General features: G+C 41.7%; 2 protein-coding genes across 3 annotated transcripts in view; one reads left to right on the top strand and one right to left on the bottom strand.

Moving 5' to 3' along the window:
- Window positions 1–18520, bottom strand: part of NCBP1 (nuclear cap binding protein subunit 1) — an 89047-nt gene extending 70527 nt beyond the window's left edge. The window contains exons 1-11 of the mRNA XM_063914240.1: window positions 18352–18520; window positions 15793–15881; window positions 15428–15528; window positions 14892–15048; window positions 14073–14180; window positions 11209–11330; window positions 10345–10414; window positions 10048–10263; window positions 9577–9674; window positions 8075–8138; window positions 4045–4155 (exon numbers count right to left, since the gene is read on the bottom strand). Coding sequence (XP_063770310.1) covers window positions 4045–4155; window positions 8075–8138; window positions 9577–9674; window positions 10048–10263; window positions 10345–10414; window positions 11209–11330; window positions 14073–14180; window positions 14892–15048; window positions 15428–15528; window positions 15793–15881; window positions 18352–18385 — 1170 coding nt within the window. The 5' untranslated portion in view covers window positions 18386–18520. The remainder of the gene's footprint in view (window positions 1–4044; window positions 4156–8074; window positions 8139–9576; window positions 9675–10047; window positions 10264–10344; window positions 10415–11208; window positions 11331–14072; window positions 14181–14891; window positions 15049–15427; window positions 15529–15792; window positions 15882–18351) is intronic.
- Window positions 18521–18542: 22 nt separating this feature from the next.
- TSTD2 (thiosulfate sulfurtransferase like domain containing 2) overlaps window positions 18543–20185 on the top strand; it is a 47289-nt gene continuing 45646 nt past the window's right edge. The window contains exons 1-2 of one of the 2 annotated variants that reach the window (XM_063914242.1): window positions 18543–18694; window positions 19780–20006. In XM_063914242.1, the coding sequence (XP_063770312.1) occupies window positions 19824–20006 (183 nt within the window). In that variant the 5' untranslated portion in view covers window positions 18543–18694; window positions 19780–19823. Of the gene's footprint in view, window positions 20007–20185 lie in introns of both variants that reach the window. The other variant, XM_063914241.1, reaches the window with a different exon arrangement.

The following is a 20185-nucleotide window of genomic DNA, read 5'->3' as shown; positions in this document are numbered from 1 at the left end:
CATCCGCGGCCCTGAGGATCCAAGCGCCAGCTAGAATCGTGATGAAGAAAACAGATTTAGGCATTGCTGCCATCGTCCTATCTGTAGGATCTTTCAATGTCACCGACTGTACCGAAGGAATAGCCGTAGCTCCTGCTAAATGGAAAATGGAAGCGTCTACCTTTGGGGCTGTTTTCTGTAAAAGAATATAGAAATTTTAACTTCTGAGGGACTTGGGAACGAGAAACCGGCTTAAGTTAGGGCTCCTTTAAAATATCCCTGTTAGTAATAGTCTGACGGATGGTGTCTATCAGCACTCTAACACCTGAGTTATTAGACCAATCACTTTCCCAGACCGAAACTTCGTCCCACTCTGGGTCTACGTCCCCATTTTCCCATGGAAATGACTCCAACTCCTCCCCCATAAAGTTATAGCGGGCAACGGTTGTGGCAGTGTTGTATCAGAAAAACTGCCGGCAGAGTTTATAAACTTGTTTAGGGATTGAGTTAAATTAGTAATACATGTGCCCATATTTTTTGAGTCCACAGAGACAGGTCCGCAGAACTTCCCTGTTGGACCACCCCAGATGCACCAGAACATGTCCGTTCACATTGTACGCAGGCAATTTAAACCCCCGAGGGTGTCTTCCCCCTTGTAGATCTGTCTTTTTTTTTTTTTTTTTTTTTTAAACAAATGCACTACCAAAGAACTATAAACACAGTAGAGTAGTGGACAGTATTGTGAAGCATACTGTGTAATTTATATTGAAACAAATACTGTTAACTTTAATAGAAATCCTCTAGGTGACACTAGGATTGAACCCAGGTCCCTCTATACCACAGATCTCTGTATAGAATAACACAATGCCCCCAAAGTATACTTGCTGTTAGGTGATCCCCCCTGAATAAACAGGGTGAGTAGTACTGAAACATTTTCCAAGTTGTGTGCTGTGTGCTGCACCGCGTCCCCCGTACTGCCTCTGGAGAAAATGGCGCCCGGCTCTGTAGACGCTGGATCAGAGTGTGTGAGGTAGTGCAGGGTGGGAATCCCTTCTTTGAAGCAAGTAAGCGCCGGGTAGCTCAGCATAGGCGCGCTATAACCGGAAGTCTGCAGATTCTGTGTTCGGGTAGCGGCTCCCGCGCACCGCTACATACAGCGTGTCTCTTCGGGAAGCGGCTCCCGGGTGCCGTTACCTACAGCATCTGTTGTTCTAGCAGTGGCTCCCGCACGCCGCTATGTACAGCGGCTCGATCGGTAGTGGCTCCCGCGCGCCGCTACTTACAGCGGCTCTGTTCGGCAGCATCTAGTAAACCCCCAGGGAGTGACTCACCACTCTCCCGGGCTACTCAGAGGTGACCCCCCTGTAGCAGAAATAAATAAATGCTTGTGCGGGAGGTTGGGGGGGGGGGGGGGGGAGGGATGGAGGGGGGACACTCAAGTAATAAAAATAAAATCAAATATATATATCTATATGAAAAATATAGATAGATATAGGGAAGGATAGACCAATACTGTCAGAGACAGATTGTGTCTATCCTGTACCTTCTCACTGCCGACTTCTTAGAAATAGGAATCCAGCCCCAGTGACCGAAGTATGGTGACCTCCAGCAGCAGATTATAGAGTGGGACTTCTATCTAACCCCACTCTAGTAGTACCTGTCACCTGTATACAGGGACTAGGCACTCAAATCATAAAATAAGAAAAAAACCTAACTAAAATCTTCAGAGAAAAAAATCCGTGTCTGTACTCCACAGGCACAAAACAAAAACTGAGGTACTGGCTAGACAGGAAGGAGATGGGAGGGGTTAGAGGGGGGAGGAGTCAGGTTTTAATAGTTCTGTGCCAAACTCCACAACCACACACCTCTAACCCACAAGTAATGGCGCAGCGTCCCCCAGATGGATGAAAGAGAAAGAAGCTGGCGGCATTAGTGGAAAAAGTGTATTCTTAAATACTGACAACCACCTGACATGACGCTTCCATAAGTGGAAACTAGTAACCACTATCACTCATGGAAAGCACGGTGACATTGTGGTTAGCATTACTGCCTCACCGCACTGAGGTTATGAGCTAAATTCTTGACCAAGGTACTGTCTATATTTTAAAATTACTTAGCATCTGACCACAAAATAAACCCTAGTGTGTATGTTAGGGAATATTGATTGTAAGCGCCAATGGGGCAAGTACTGATGTGCAGGACTAAAATATTCCCTGCAAAATGCTACATGATGTTTGAACCATTCCAAAAAAAATGTGTAGAAATAATCAATAGGTGCACAGGAAGTTAATTCTCAAAGCATTAAGTGTCCATGTATATTTCATTTGGCAAAACTCCGAGGGACAGGAGATGCAAAATGTAACAGAGGGGAAGAAGAGAAGAGCACAACTTTGGTGATCAAAGTGAATCCATAATACTAAAACAAGACCATAAAGGGGTATATTCAGCTATGAGGCTCCCATAAGACCTCATACCCTAATACTACAAGGGTTTATTAGGGTAGAAACACCCTATTTTTGCCATATAACGTGTAAGAAAACACCAAGCTAGATTATCCTACCATTGTAACTAGTAATTGAGACGATCTGTGCACTGCACATTTAAATGAACCCGAGTGTTGCAAATACCCCAAATTCTAGACAGGCACAGAACCAAACAGTTTAGAGGGCAGAGGTAAATTACAATCTACAATAGGTTTTACATGACCAACTTACTAATCGCTAAATAAAGCTTGGTAATGAGATCAAGGTGAACTTTTCTTTAATATGTAAATTCTTAAAACAAATTTCAAGTTTTACCATGCCTGGTATTTACAAGACTTGCTTAGTATTCATGTAGCAACACCCAGGGTTTTTACCACAAGCTCAGATTGCAAAAGCCAGAAACATTGTTCCGTCTTAACTAAAGAACCATATGACGTACCACCTTATCTTAATAAACTCTGGGTTCTATGTACGAAGCTTTGGAGAGAGTAAAGTACTAACTATCTACTAACTTTTTTTTTTAAGCACACAGCAGCTGGAGAAAGTACCAGTCAATCGGCTCTGAAGTGAAGTTTGCTAAAAAAATAAGTTAGGAGCTGGTTGGTTGGTACTTTATCACTCTCCAAGACTTAGTACATAGAACCCCTAAGCATGATAAGAAAGAGCGGTGACCCTCTGGAGTATATAGTGTGGAACAGTACCACATGTCTGAGATACAACTGGGATCTCTGTACACCATGTGCAGTTGGTAGTTTACTTGCAAAGTCAGTTATATCAGGTTAACTACACATGGCACATAGGCTGAGAGTAGCCCCAATGATTTTGTTAAGTCTCCACTGTGGCAGTTTGCCTCGACCCTGACAACTTAGAGCAGGGATGGCCAACCAGTCAGAGGCAAAGAGCCAGAGAAAAGATCTGTAGTCAAGGATAAGAGCCACTATAATGCGTTCGCCTAAGGCACACGTGCAAAAAATGGGTGCGTGGCCTAGTGGTCATAAAACTACACCCCATTTTTGTGCACACACCTTTCGGTATGACATTTGTAGGAGTATAACCTTGTGTCATAACCGCATTTTTAGTCATATTGTACAGTGCCACATACATATAAAAACGCCAAAAAATGTGTGCCCCCACTGTGCCAGATACACATATGCTCCCAACAGTACCAGATACACATACGCCCCCCAGTGCCAGATACACAGGGCTCCAAAAGTGCCAGATATATGCCCCACAGTGCCAGATATGCCCCCAGTGCCAGTACACATATGCCCCACAGTGCCAGATACACGTCCCCACATACACAGTGCCAGATACACATGTCCTGTCGCATTAAAATGTTAAAAATCCACTGTACAGATATCTTTTAAATCAACCACTTAATTTTTTGTTAATAAACTTTTTAGGATACTCCTAAAGCCAACTCCTAATGACTGCTGGGATACACATCTCTCCGCAAACATGAATTTAAATAAGAATTGAGTGGTCAGGTGGAACCAGGTTATCCAGAAAAAAACAAAACAAAAGTGAGGACAACCTTCAGTTTTGAAACCAATATCTACAGCTGTAAGAAAAAAAAGGATACCACTTGTGGTAAAGATCCTGGTTGTAGCTTGCAAAGTTCAATTAATAGTGATGTGTACATGACCTCTGGATGTGGTGGTACAGGAAGCTGAAACAATTCACCAAAGATGATCTATACAAGAGAGGAAAAAAGAAAATGAACTTTAAATGAATGTGAAAACAAAGACATTATTACCCTAGCTTAACAGCACAATACATCTTAAATGCACCTACCAACTCTACCTATAAATATATGTAACAGTACACCTGACCATTCTACCTAACTTTTGAAATGTCTGATATGTGGATAGGTGATACGATCATAAAGCCCAAAGCCTTATAGCATTAGTGTATAAATAATCAGACTCAGAGAAAACTAGGATTTTTGGATTTATTGTTAAATCAATTTCTTGGATGCCCTTTCAGGAACACATAGTTTTCACATTTTTTCAAGGAATATTTTTGTTGTTCTTGTTTGTTTGTTTGATTGCTTGCTCTGTTTAATCATATGGGCTTTGTCTGTAAACTAATCTCCACCATTTGCTTGATGTGTGTAGAGTGGAGGAAAAGGGTGCTTAACAAGCTTTTAGCTTTACTGAAATGCCTACTCATACAGCAGTAGAAAGTATATCATAAGTTCAGCGCTCCAAAAGAAATGCAGCTGCAACCTAGTGCCAACCTGTAATGCACTGTAATACACACAATAAAAAATAGGTGGTCTAGCGCAAATTAAAATCAGGCTATATGGTTTTAGGTGTAGTATAAAGATTCTGTTCAAGTTGGTTTTAAATTTAACACTGGCGTTCTCTTACGTCCTTAGTATATCACTTGTCAGTTTGTTCCTTAAAATTCAGTTCAGCCCAGGACATTCTACATCACAAAGTAAGCAGTGTCCTCCCAAATGGATTCTAAGTGATGGTTTTAAACTATTTTAAAAAGGGACACTGCTAATCTTGGGAATATTCCAATGCTGTCCAGGAGGTGCCATCAACGTGTGCCAAAGAGTTATCTAGAGCCAGAGTTTTCTTTGAGATATACCCATGTCTGATGAGAGCCATAATCCATCCAGTTATATCATTGCCTATCCTCGTGTGCAATCAATGGAGTATTCAGCTATCTGTCCTACGCAATGAAAACAATCTACATAGACTTGCAATGCTCTGATCACAAGGAGGAGGTAGAGAGATTCTTCATCTTAATGCTGATAGAATTAAGACACTCTCTTAGGAGAAACAAAGGTTTTTAGGTCCCATGACCAAATATGGTCAACGTAAGATTGGGCAGCACATTAAGATGCCCTCTTTGCAGGGGCAGTAGCTAATTATACTAACAACTTAAACAAACCAAGTAAACATTTCAGGTTGGTAATTTAAAGTTTAGATTAAAGAAGGACCAAGTTTAGGTCTCAATGAACACCTGGGAGACATGAGGCTTTTGAATGAGAAGAATCCCCTATAGCAGGGCTGGCCAAACCAGCCCTCAAGATCTACCAACAGTTCACATTTTCCACAGGTGTAGTCATTACTAATTACGATGTGCTGCATTCATTCTTAACCAACAATTCTACAGATCTCCAGGAGGCCTGGAAAACATGAACTGTTGGTAGATCTTGACTGGTTTGGCCAGCCATCCCCTATAGAAAAGCCAGAACCTCAGGGATGCAATTTAATTTCCTTTGAAACAAAATAGACTGGGCCAAAACCTAGACTTTAAGAGAGGACAATCTTAAGCCACTGTTTAGGCCAGGCAGTAATAAGGGCAAGAGTCATGCCAAATGAAAGGAATGCTCCCACACACAAAACTTTGTCACCTGGCTCCATTGCTTCAACCACCACACCATTAAAGTCAACAGAGTCTTGGTGGTAAAATGGATTTCGACTTCGTCTTATCTTAAAAGGGCAGCCCCAAAAGGTATAGCCAACATGATTAGAATGTCTGCATACCAGAGACTTCTCGGTAGGATCGGTCTCTACCAGAATTAGTGGGATACCCACTTGATTGAGTAACCGAAAAAGCGTAGTGGTAAATACATGGGACTGTCTACTGTATCCACTAGTAATACTTTCACATCGGTTTTTTGCACAGTATTGAGTAACTTCATGACTCAGCTGAGTAGCCAACACATCGACCCCAACTTTCCACAATCTGGAGCTTTGCCACCCCTCTGGGTAAAGAAACATTCCCGAAGATGAATGGCATGCTGGCTCACAAAATAGACTTCCCAATTCTCTACCCCTAAGAAGAAAACTGTTCATCTTGACAGGATATATTCCTGCCCAGCAGAATATATTGGCCGTTACTTCATCATAAAAAAGCTCCAGGTAACTCCTTGCAGTAAAACAAATGAAGGTACAGCACTCTTAATTAGAACTTGACATAGCAGAAAAAGCAATCAAGACACTTGAAATGTGATACAATATAAAGCACTTCATAATAGCAGTATATGATTAATTTAATACCTAACCGGTTAGGAATGACTATTAAAGTATATGCGTACACATCATTTAAAGAAAAAAGATCAAATTGATCTGAATAACTGTATATAAAAAGAGTTTAAGGTAAATAACAGCTCCAATCTACTGGTAAGTCCCATTATTATTCTTCAAGTCTATAAGTGCAAAAGAACAATTATATGATCCAAAAGGTCTGGCATTGAATGAAAACTCCTGAGGTAAGGACCTCAAGTGTTTCACCAAGACAACAAACTGTTGCAATGTGATGCATGAGGTCTGTACTCATGATATATTGGGAGATTACCGAAGAGGTTTCCAGACAAGCTGTAGCAAGCTTGATGGCTGCTTAATCCAGATACAGAGGACAAGAGCCGTGCAGCTGCTGGATGTGCTATAAATGGCAGATGCCAAATGAACAGCAGAGGAGCTAAACAGCAGACTATGCTGGTGGTGTCCCGGACCTCCCGACTAATTCTGCTTCTACATTGAAGCTTTAACAAAGACTTGCAGTAAGCCAACAATGTGGATACACTGAATAAACTGCAATGTACAATTTTTATAGATAGGTTTGCTTAGTTAAATGACCAAACACTCAGAAGGATTGCATTCATGGGCATAATTATATAATGGCTCCCCTTGATGGTATGACAAGCCTCTGGAGGCAGTTGGAGAACATATTTGACAAAAGAATGTTGGACCTTAAAAACATGGCTAGAATGTGTATTTGGGTTCAAGGTCAAACTGCACCACTCTGAAACAGAACACCACTCTTTCCATTAGCCGCTTGCAATGGAGAACTGAATTTTCAACTATTCTTTTAATGGCCAGAAATCTTCTATTTTGGTAAAAAGACTTTAGGCTAATGCCGTCCAAGCAGCGACCCAGATAAATGATGTGCTGGGCTAGGACAAACCCAAACCTGTTTCCGTGACATGACGTTATCACCATACACAGACAAATTGCAGGTGAAGTTCAGCTGCTGATGTGTCCTTAAGATGAAGAAATCTGACCACACTACGCACCTCAATGTTTGATCATGTTACCACCTGCCCTGCGATCTTGCAACTGATGGTGGTACAGTATAACAGATATGAGATGCAGTCTAAAGTCCGTGAGGGGAAGCATTGGCCTACCTGCTCTGGCCTGGCAGTAAATTAGAATAGAGGCCATTACACGCCTGAGGTCTTGTTATCGCACTTATTAAACCACCATTTTATATAGTTATACACACACAAAACGTACTTAGAGTTAATCTCCGTATACAATGGTCATACACTTCAGTGCCCCTGGAATCCAGTCCTCCTTTCCTCGTCATCCCTTCCCCAATACCATCATTTTTCCTACAAACCCTTATAGAAAAAAACAAGTTTCTTTGTTTAAAGAGACTCCAAAAGGCTCAGTCCTTTTATTGGACTTACTCTATGAAAAACGTCAAGCCTTATGTTAATACCCTTTTTCAATATTGCAGTACCAAAGCAAATTGCTGTGTTTTATACTCAAACAAAACATAATTCACTTTATTTTTACTTTTTTTAATTAAGACATTCAGATTACTAAAATACACATTGAGCTACCAATGATAATACATGATACACATACCTCAACAATGTGGTAGTTTAATGGAATCTTATTTTTTCCAGCGTAGCTAAGTAGCTGTGCCGCACTATAAATGAAAAAGCAATAAACATTTATTTATTAAGTTACTTATATAGCGCTAGCATATTCCCTTTACAAATGGAAACAATGTTCTCCCCAGAAGATTTTTCCAACCAGGTGATCAAGGCGTCCCAGTAATGTCAGGAAATGACTGGCATATTAGTAAATCTTGCTTCTAGCTGGCTAATAAGTGTCTTTGCATCATACATTTTATCTTAAGCAGTAGCATTAATATCAGAACAAATTTTACGATGGTCTGACCATTCACCAGCAAGATGTAGACTGAGACTGGTTAGCACATGTTACAAAATTATAATGCATAGTTTTGTAGATTCTATGAAGAACGGATCTATTTATGTTCAATTAGCATCTTGCCTTAGCATCGAACTTCAGACAATTTAGACAAATGAGGCGGCAACATCTGAAAGCACCGTAAATGAAGCTAAAAAAATTGTATGTACTCATATTTGCTTAAACCTTCAACTGTTGTGTCTTAAATAAGAAGACAAACAACTTACTCATTACGGGTAAATGCTGGCTGGACACATTGTTTAATAGCCTAGATACTGCCCACTTGCTGGCTGGACACAAATGTTTTTTTGCCTGCCAGATATTTCACAGTCTTTGGCTGGCTAAAACTTTTTATAGGCCAGATACTTCCCACTTGCAGGCTGGACAATTTATAGCCCAGATACCAATAAGTCACACTCCAGTGTCCCTGTGCCCTCTAGTGGACCGAGAAAGAATGCATGGCCAACCTGTGGTTCTCCAGCTGTTGTGAAAATACACATCCCAGCATGCTTTGCCAAAGTTTAGTATTCCCTATCAGCAAGACTGCGGCAAGGCATGCTGGGAAATGTGGTTCCGCAACATCTGGAGAGCCACAGGTTGACCAAGCCTGAAAGAGAGAGAGAGAGAGAGAGAGAGAGAGAGAGAGAGAGAGAGAGAGAGAGAGAGAGAGAGAGAGAGAGAGAGAGAGAGAGAGAGAGAGAGAGAGAGAGAGAGAGAGAGAGAGAGAGAGAATAATATATATATATATATATATATATATATATATATATATATATATATATATATATATATATATATATATATATGTTCTATAGCAGCCGGCACTTCCATCCAAATGTAACAGCTTCGCCCCGTGCCTGGATATCAAACAACGTGTAGATCCCCAAGAAACGGCACTGGAGGCTTGTATATGCAAAATAAACTTGTATTCAAGGTAGACGTGACGTTTCGGAGCTTACGCCCCGTCCTCAGTACCAAATACAGACAACATATATATATAATTTTATTGGTGTTGCAACCTTGTCACCCAAATACATGATTATGTAGTGCTTCAGTAATGCACAGAACAAGCATGGAGGATTAAAACACATATATATATATATATATTTTCACTTTCAAAAACAGAAAGCGCAATTACTGTGAGGTTACTTTACCATGTTTTTCTCTCACGCCAATGTGACTTAATAATACAGTGGAGATTTTCCTCTATGACAAATCGCTCTGCAGAATGAGTTCCAGGCATTACTGGACCCTACAATGACAAAGCAAAGTACAGCAAGTCTCCAACGTTCCATAACACAGAACACCTTGTCAATGCCCTGATAAAATCTCAGGGACACTACTAGGAAAGTTAGATATCCACATTTAAAAATGAGCAAAAAACAGAAGATTGGTATGTGTACTACCGTACAGATTCTAGGGTGTATGTTCACTGAAGTGCAGGTTTTTATAAGTAGAGATGTTGCCCATGGCAACCAGATTCTAGCTATCTTCTTCTAGAAGGTGCTAGATAAATATGTAGAATCTGATTGGTTGCTATGGGCAACATCTCCACTTCTAAAAACCTGCACTTTAGAAAATATACCCCTAGGTGTCTGGACACATACAGCACAAATGTCAGTTACCTCTGGTGCGTCTGTGTAGTCAAACATCCTGAAAATGACTCTTGGCATGGGGTAGATCGAATCACCTGTGTGAGGTGGTGGTGTGAAAGGTGGTAGATTGTGCTGCAGGGCTTCACATAATATGCTGTCAAAGGCAAGATATGGGCGCAATATATGCCTTTCCTGCCAATGATCCTTTTTCATCTTTTGAATCTGTGCCCACAGGCAATCAAGGTACTGAAACAAGAGAGCCTACATTATAGAAAATATACAGTTTAGGTCATCTATAAACTATAGCTTTGATAAAAACCCACTTGCCTCTTCTTGTGGGTGAGGCTTGTCTGCTGACCATACTTGCAACATTGACAAATGGATCTTTTGACGTTTCCTAAATAGGTGATAAAGGATGGTCAAGGTGCAACGAGTCTACTTATAATAAAGAAAGAGCTATAATAGTAAGAACCAAAAACAATTTAGTCATGAGTTACATTGATGAGGCAAGGGTCACATGACTGTGGAATACTTAAGTTGTTGGGATGGGGGTAGGACAGAAGGAAGGCTGTAGGCAGGGCCTTGAACCCATGGCTGGAGCTCGCTGATAAGCACATCACAAGATTTTACACTGTAGTTAATCTGCATGGCTCAATTCTAGAACACCAAGAGTGCTAATCAAAAAGGCAGCTTAGACTGTGACCCTAAAAAGCATAACCTTAACACTTGATAGTATGCCTATTAAACTTATGTATACAGGGAGAGTTGGTTGTAGTCTTAAGGAGTCGCCTCATCCCTATTGGGTCCTGAAGAATTTTTTTTTCCATAAAATGGATTTTTACTACTTTTATTAAATCACTTTCTCAGAATTCAGTGGAAAACACTAGAATGGGGTAAAGGGCTCAGCATTCGCTCTGGCCTTTAGTGAAAATACTATATACCCGAGCAGAACGATAGCAAAGATCCTTCTTCCTTTGTTGAAAGCCAGGAGAAGGGGAAGGTGACATGAACACAATCAGTTCCCGACAATAAAAAGAGCTGGTTCTGACAGCAAGGCGAGTCGGGTGGTTGGGCGACTGCTTCTCTTAAATATTACAAGGAGGGACATAATCTCCCAAATTTCTGTTAGCTGGCCTGAGAGGGGTCAGGTAAAGAGGAGATCAGTGGAATTATCTTTAAAACTGAACTTACTTGAGGTAACTTTCGATTTGTGAAAAAATACGATCCATCTCAACATCCTTCTTCTCATACAGTTCTTTTCCAACCCATGGCAGGGAGGAAAGGACAGCGAACACGTACCAATCGGCACGAACCTAAAAGTGGAAAACAATTTGGATATTATTACGTTTATAGAGCTATAAATAGGGGAAATTATATTGTGGGTGCCCAAAACGTAATGATTTTAGTTAAAAAATAAAATAATAAAAGACATTATATATCTGTATCTATCTATATCTGTCTATATAATTCCCCCCACCACAAAAAAAAAAATAATAATAATTTTCTCAAACATCGGTCGGTAACATTGCAACATTACTTTTTACCCCTAAGACAGCTGCTGGGTAACTGCTGGATGGGAGGCTGCCATGCTGACTGATCAGCTGCACGACAACACTGAGGGGAGGGTGCAGGGAGGCAGAGGGTCCTTCCGGTCTTTCTGAGAGCAGCAGCAGAGTGATGTTTATCTTCCTTGCCACTGCTAACTCTTTATCTGACTGGTCGCATCCTGTGGGACCAGGTCAGATCAAGCACTGCCTGGTGTGGTCGCATCTGATGCAGCCATGCCAGGCAAGTGGTTAAGCAGAACTTCATTAAATTGACCACAACCCTACTCAACAGCTTTAAAAAAAAAAAAAAAAAAAAAAAAAAAACCACACAAACTGTATACTTGAGCAGATCAAAACGTAAAACTAAAAATCATATCCCAACTGAAAATCAAAATGAACATACTATAATACATAGCTTTATTATTATATTTAGTATACAGTATGTAGGCTGTGTTCGTAAAAAGGTTGGCGAGGCTTGCAGCCAAAGATTAGAGGCAAATAAACAACCTTTTTACAAATATTCCTTAACGATTACTCCACATAGCATATGTGCAACATGTTTTAGTTCAATATTCCTCAAATGATGGCTGCAGCCAGAACTATGAAATTATGTTCAATATGCGGGTCACTATCACTGTGCTAGTAATTAACCAGGGTTGGGGTATTATTATATTAATATTGTGAAACATTGCTAAGGGGGGGTATTCAATTTAAGACGGAAACTGCCGTCTTGTCAGAAAGACTGCAGTTTCCAACTATTTTAGGTCAGAAGGGGTTCCAACCTATTCAATGAGGCTTCATTTTTTCGACAAGTCGGGAATTCCCGACTTGTCGGAAAAGACGTGGTTCGGCGGATTAGCCACGGATCCACGTGATTTTGTCGGAAATGTGGCCAAATCAGACAGATTTTGGCCCAGTTTCCAACAATGGAGGGAGACCAGGGTGGCGGTATAGGCAGGAGGCGGTACCGGAGCAGACCAGGGCTGGGGGCGGCAGCATGGGAGGGGTGTCGGGGGAAGAGAGGGCCTCTGTCTTCACCAGAGTGACAGCTCTCCCTCAGAGAAATTAACTCTGTTCATTGAATACTGCTTTGTCGGAAAGTTTCCCACAATCATTGAATATACCCATGTATTAGATACCTTAATCAAACATGTTTTAACGCTTTCCAACATTAACGATCCAAAGTTATTAGGCTTTGATATTATTTTACATCTTTCAACATAACCAGTTGTTTACTGCTTACTCCTATTACATCTGAATATATGTAGACAGACTAAACATATTAAAATGTACGAAGGGTGATATTCAATTGTTATCTGCGCTGGCAGCCAGTAAATGGCGCTCAATGGAGCTATTCAATTGTTGCGCCATTCGGGTGTGATCGGCTGCTGGGGGTGGCAAGCTGAAATGAGCGAAAAGTGACCTGTTTGAGTGCTCAAACAGGACTTTTCGCATCGCGTCCATTAGTTTTGGTCAGGTCTAGCCGCCTATGCACTAACTTATGGGCATGATAAAAAAAATAAAAACCCGAACAATTGAATATTGGAACGCTATCTCCTGTCACTTTAGACGGGAGATTGGGCGAGATGTAACAATTGAGTATCGCCCAAAGTATACTCTGAAACTTCTCAATGGGACTGAAGATTTTGAATTGAAATAAACATGAAGTGTTTTTCTGTATATTGCCTCTAATGTGCTTGAGTTGCTTACCCTTTAAGATTGAGAATGTTAGTTGTGGTTTTCTCGTGTCCTATAGGATTGTTAGGAGAGATGTTCATGGAGTCTTAACTGATACTAGGCAGATTTAGTACCTCTCCGATCTGGTTCACTCTCCCACCCTCCCTATATCTCTGCTGTGTGTGTGTAGGTGAATTTACTGCATTAGTTCAGCTCACTCAAAATGAATCCAAAAGCAACAAGAACGAGAAATAATATCAGGGGGATTACTTTAACAAAAAAACACATTAAAAAAAAAAAACCCCAAAAAACCCTCAAACCAAGGCGATTTAAACCAGACAACCCTGTAATTAGCACCCCTTTCTTAATTCTTAACCCCTTTATTCATAATTTATAGCCACACGATCAGAAATCATAGTTTTTCAATGTCAGTTACGTCCAAGTTACACTGAATCTATCAGGTGACAGATCCCCTCTACAGTACCAAGGGCTCCACTCATTAAACCACTGAGATAATAATTTGGAACAGAATTTACTGTGGTCAAAAAGACTAGGATTGTGTATATGCGACTATAGGACCCTTTCAATCCACATGATTGTTTAGGTGAAGATCATATATTTATAGGAAAACTACTTAAATTATAATCAAATCTAGATCTTCATTAACTCTAAACTATGTACACACTTGTGAAGGTTAGTAGCTTTTGTTTATGCACTTGAAAGCAAGCTGCCTTTCAGGAGTAGTACTTCTACAAGAGTACTGCAAAAGTTTGGTAGTTGCCCTAGAAATAAACTCAGAATGAAATTTTAGCTTTCAATGAAATCTCTTACCTGGGGAACATTTTCTTCTTGAGTGACGGCAACAAAACTTTCAAACATGGCTACCAAGGAGGGGGCTGCGATAACATGGCAATTCACAATATCAGATAGAAAGCGGACCTTTATTTCAAAGTGTAAACAGAAAAATGTTTTAGAAGTCATAATATTGTTGCATATTATTTAAAACATAAGTATTTTAAACAAAAGCTGATAAATATGAAAAATGTTAGATTCCAAATAATGAAATTGCTGTAGTTATCCATTAGTTGTAGCTTTTTTATTTAAAAGGCACACAGACACTACGGGACAGTGCTGAGATACAAGCCAGAGTGTGCTAGAAGCACCAGAGCAGAAAGTGACACCCTAGGCAGTAAATAGGAACTGCACGGGTTGTGTCAGGTGCAGGGTGCTAGAATAAACACTAAGTGGTATATTCAATAAGTGTCAGAAGTTGCCATCTTGTCGGAAAGACGGCAGCTTCCGACAGATTTAGGTCGGAATGGGTTCCGACCTATTCAATAGTCTGGAATTTCCATCTTGTCGGAATACACGCGGATCGACGGCTACATTCGCCGAGCCGTGTGTATTGTCGGAAGCGCTGCCAAACCGGACAGGTTTTACCCCATTTTTGACAATGTCAATACGACTTTTAAAGAAGTCGGATTGGCAGTGTCGGGACGAGCCAAAACTGTCAGGTTTGGCTGCGGCACTGAATACAGACTTGTCGGAAAGGATCCGACAGGTATTGAATATACCTATAAGTGGTTCATTTAAGTATCAAAAATATTGTTGCCCAACTGTCCAAAATATAATAAATAAGTAGTAACCTACAATGTATGTAGCCTCTGTGTATGAATTAGATTTTATTGCTTCTTTGAGTTGACGAATCATAGCTTCTACAAATTCTCCTCCAAAATTGTAGTTCCTGGCATTCAGTAGTCCCACCAATGTAGTGTAGACAGTCATTTTCTCCGGCAAACACCGAGCACTGCATTTTATGAAAGAAACTCTTAATCTAATGTCAAATATAAAATATAGGCCACATTGTATTGAACTAAAGCCCACTCCCCCAAAGGAACAGAGCAATTAGGTTTTAATATTTTTGAAGTACGAGGGGACTTGTTCACAGAAATTAAATGCCAAAATAAACAAACAGATTTAAACACGTTTATCTACCCAACACTGTCAACAGACTCGCTCACTTAAGATGAGAACCAACTCCCCCCTCCCCCCCACATTATTTCTGCTGCTTTCCCCTATGGTGGAAAGTAGGAATCTGCCCAAAACACTTTCCTTACTTGGGAGAGCTCTAAATATGTTAGCAAGTAAACCTTTAGACAAGTATAGGTATAGAAACATATACTTACACTGCACAGAAAATTTTCAAGATCTTGCTTTGGTAGTTTGGCAAATCAGCTTCCAAAACACCAGCCAATCCTTCTAAATTGCTCTCAACTGAAAAAGTATTCTGATAAAAAAAAAAAAACAGGTTGGCTTAAAATACCAATATAAACAGGAGTTTTCTTTGATACTTTCATTACAAAGCAATCAGCTGGCAACTGAAATATACAAGTGTCATTAACAATTCTGGCAGCAAAGAAATATGATACAGGATTTAACAGAACATCACAGAATACCAAGTACCTACTGGTTCTGGGCAAATGTTATAAATTATTATTTAAGAGTACTTTTACATACAAATATCACACTCTAATTACAAAAAGCATATCACCTTCTGTCCAACCAGACATATCAATGACTCTAACCGGTTCTCTATAACAACGGATTCTGAAGTCTTTTGCCTCTTGTGAGGCTGCCCTCCTGAAAAGAAGAAAACAAACAAAAGATAATGAGATTGCATAATCAACTTCTTGTTCAAATGCTATCCAAACCCATAAGTGTAAAGACAAGAATAGAGTTTTCATTTGTGCTCATCTGAACAATTTGGAACTTTGGGGAAATGTACTTTCATTGATCTATTGATATTTTTTGCTATTTTTTCCTCCAACTTTGTAATTTTTCTTGTCCCACACTCAATGATTTTAGAAAAAAAATTTTTATATTCTGCACACATACATAATGGAATGCACACAAAGTATCGCACAAAGAGCTGTCCGTGTGGGCAGCAGGTTACCATGACAAACTCACAAAGACACCATGGGGTCTATGTATTAAGCACTGGAAAGAGATAAAGTGGACGGAGATAAAGTACCAGCCAATCAGCTCCTAAAGCAGAGTATTTATTTATTATTTTATTAACAGTTTCTTATATACAAACTAGACATAATGGATGATGTGTCAGATTCCAACACATCATTCACGATATCATCAATGCACTATGTCACTGACTATGCGCACTCCCAAAAGTCGTCGGACATCCATGCAGGTCAATCCAGCGATATCGCCAACAAGGGCCACGCTGGTGAATGCAGCATGGCCCCCACACCCTCGGTCTTTCGTCGCTGCCAGCACTTGCCGAAGCTGGACCCGCCACCGAGTCCCATCGTCACCAATATCGCTGGGTACACACATAATCTAGTGCAGGGGTAGGCAACCTGCGGCTCTCCAGCTGCTGTGGAATTACACATCCAAGCATGCCCTGCCACAATTTTAGAGCATCCCAACAGCAAACCTGTGGCAGGGTATGCCGAGATGTGTAGTTCCACAGCAACTGGAGGGCCGCAGGTTGACTACCCCTGGTCTAGAGAGTGTACCCAGCTTAACCGTGTACCCAGGCTGTGTTTGAAAAATGACATTTAGACTCCGATTTGCTGGAACTTTCTATCCAAGACTTAGTACATAGACCCCCATGTCACAAAGGGTGTAGTACTGCTGACCGGCGGAGTAAAAAATGTAAATACTGACCTTCACGGCCAGGGGTTTTTTTTTTTTTTCAGGATGCATATTATTGCAACACAAAAGGATAAACCTAAGGGGTATTAAAATGCGCCATTTCCTCGGCCAATGCAGTTTTCTAAATATTTAGAGACAAAGCACTAGAAAGGTTGTGTACGGCAAATCAGGTGGACACTTTTATCAACTGTGAATTACCCCTATAACCACAAAATACTGTTATGCCAACCCTGATGTCACAGCCAATTGTCCCAGCGCTTAGGACACTTGCACAATATATATGCAAGTAAACAGTACGGCATTGGTATGAGAATAAAAACAAAATGGTTTGCAACCACCCAAACAGAACAAGCATGCAATGATACCAAGAGCATTGGCATTGCAGCTGCTTCCCAATGTTGCTTCCTGTACTCACTCTCCATGGAAGAACGCAAGCGCTCAATGTACAACATATGCCAAAGACAGTGCCCTTTAAAATGTGGTGCGCCTTGCATTAACCTTCAGAGAACCCATGCACCACATTGCACCATAAATGCTAGCAATAGTCTGTACAGCGTATTAGGGTGACGCGCTATATAGAAAGATGGTGAGAATACCAACAATAAATGTATGACAAAGCAGAGAAAATCACCAGCACCTTTAGGGCTCAGAGTAGGGATGGAAAACACATCACGATAGTTCGCAGCCATTGATGGTTTTATTACAATGGCAGTGGGTTTAACATTCGATGGCAGTGATCCAATGTCTGCAGTCATTGAATGGTAAACATTTGATGGTGTTTCAATGGTCCCACCACCAGTCCTATCCCCGGCCCGCAGCGCTACAGAGGTTTTGCACATGTGCAAACAGGGTATTTTTTGCACATATCATACACAGTAATTGTTTTTATACCAAATTGTTTTGATGCGATGATCAATTGCCACTGCATTGAAAGATTCAATGGCGAAAGCCCAGCCATCATTTGATGGTGGATTTAGGATGTCCATCTGTTGCCCAGAGCAGCGCTCTACCCCCACGTAACATGGGTTACTGGCAGCTACACTGGATCCCTGCGGGCATGTGCGTTCCTACTGCATTACAATAGACATCCCATTGTGGATTACAATAATCGACACATAATAAAACCAGTAAGTGACAGAGGGGCAGATGTATTAAGCTCAGTGAAGTGATAAAGTGGAAGGTGATAAAGGACCAGCCAGTCAGCTCCTAACTGCCATGTTACAGGCTGGGTTTGAAAAATGACAGTTAGGAGCTGACTGGATGGTGCGTTAGCACCTTCCAATTTATCACTTCACCGAGCTTAATACATCTGCCCCAGAATGAGATAAAGCGGCCAGGGCGCTGTAGAGACAACGTGCTTCCCCTACAGTTGACAGGGTTTCCTGGGACTTCTAGTACCACGCGTGTGCGCGGCTTTGTGGCTGGGGCCGTTTCTTACCGTCACTCTTGTAGCTGTGCCTTCTTCGGGACATGGCTGCTGCGGTGCGGGGGCCTTGCTCGGCGGAGAGACAAGAACGGAAATCGGGTGGTGAGAACCTGGCTTTTCAGCGGCTCGTTCCGCGAACAGCCCGCACTGGCTTCTGGAATTTACTCTGCCGGAACCAGCGAGAGGAGCACGCAAGCGTATGAGCCGCCTCGCAATCACTTCCGGTGACGACAAAAGAGAAGCGGCACGGGGAGACGCTCTAGCCAGCTGCTGTGGTCTGTTGTTTTGGAGGGATGGAGCTTCCGATACCCTAGTGGCAGAATTTAGGGAGCGTGGGAAAACTGCAGAACTTGAGGTGCCCGGCATGGAGTTAGCGGCAATGACTGGAGAATACAGTGGCCGGGATGGGCTATATAGCGATTATCCTGACACACTTCTTTCTCTGCTTTTCCTATTTCTATCTGCAATCAGCTGGGATGAATGACGTGTAGCATTTCTTACGCCCATTAACGTGTCCAGGCTGAGTGACTGCAAATGGAAAGAGCAGAAGATAATGACACATATGGCAGCGTGTGGCACACAGCTGCAGGGAGCACCCTCCTCAGTGTGAGCCTGACCCTGACCGCAGGGTATTAGAGACACGTCTTCTCGTTCCCTGCCTGGCAGTAATAGCTGCACATAGACCTGCACTAACACCCCGGCTCCTGGGCACAAGTGCCTACCCTTATGTATCACAGTGTTACTTATTGGGTAACACCAAGGCGCTGTAGTAGGCTGGAACATAAAAGCCTGGGGTTGAGTGGTGGTTGCTATGTGTTACAGCCATATGTCCCGTTACCCTAAACCGGGAGGGGATGGAGGCTGCCTATAGACATCTATCTATGTCCTGTGCACAGTGTATGGCGGCAGCACGGCCTCACAGAGATAGCTGGGCGATTGTATGTGACCTCGCAGGTGACACTGTACATTACACAGCAGCATAGAAGCTGGCCGAATAAGAAGCTAACTTCAGCCTCGTGCAGCATAGAGCTCTCTCTCTCCCGGGCCACGAGCAGCCAGCTGGGCATTGCAGCCGATCCCTAGTATCCACGAGCTATTGCACTTCCTGTGGGTGGGGGGCGGCAGTGAGTGGGTGACACGCTGCTGTACTAGCCAGCTGTTTCATTCACATGTTACAGTGGCAAGCAGGAGAGAGAGCCTGGTGGTGGCAGGGTGGCCGCATGCAGCACAGGTAGTACGCTCCCCATCCTAGCCCATGCAGCATCTGTGTGGCCTGTACTTCTAAGGACACTAGTCAGTAACACGTGCAATGTCACATCCTGTACACAGCTGACACATAACACCTCAATACATGTTATGTGTATTGTCTCTAGTGAATAAGCCAGCCCTTCTCTGTCCCAGTTCCTGTGCCTTACACAAATACTTTTATAATTCCCATAGACTAGTGTGTGAGTGTGAGAGAGAGAGAGAGACTGCTGGGAAACATGTCCCTGTCTTCCTGCTGCAATGGAACAGAGAGAGTGTCTGCTTGCAGTAAGCTGGAATACTGCGATCTGGGGTTTCCTGATGTAGACTTGAATGGTTCTGTTGAAACCACTGCAGAAAGCACCTTTAAAGCCGCATTAGATGTGAATACAAGAAAGAAGTACACATTTGCAAAAAAGAAGGTATGTAATATGGATATTATGCATAACCACGCTAAATGTGGAAGTACAGACCCTACTTTTATATATAATTTACATTTAAAAAGGAAGTTTTAGTAGATTGTTTACAGCATTACATAGAAGGTGGATGGGGTTACAGAAGGAGGGGTAATCACATGCGCTAATAAGATAAGTTGTAGTAT

The sequence above is a fragment of the Pseudophryne corroboree genome, chromosome 1 (genome assembly GCF_028390025.1).
Source record: "Pseudophryne corroboree isolate aPseCor3 chromosome 1, aPseCor3.hap2, whole genome shotgun sequence".
Taxonomy (NCBI): Eukaryota; Metazoa; Chordata; class Amphibia; order Anura; family Myobatrachidae; genus Pseudophryne; species Pseudophryne corroboree.
This window is presented reverse-complemented; position numbering and strand designations above follow the sequence as displayed.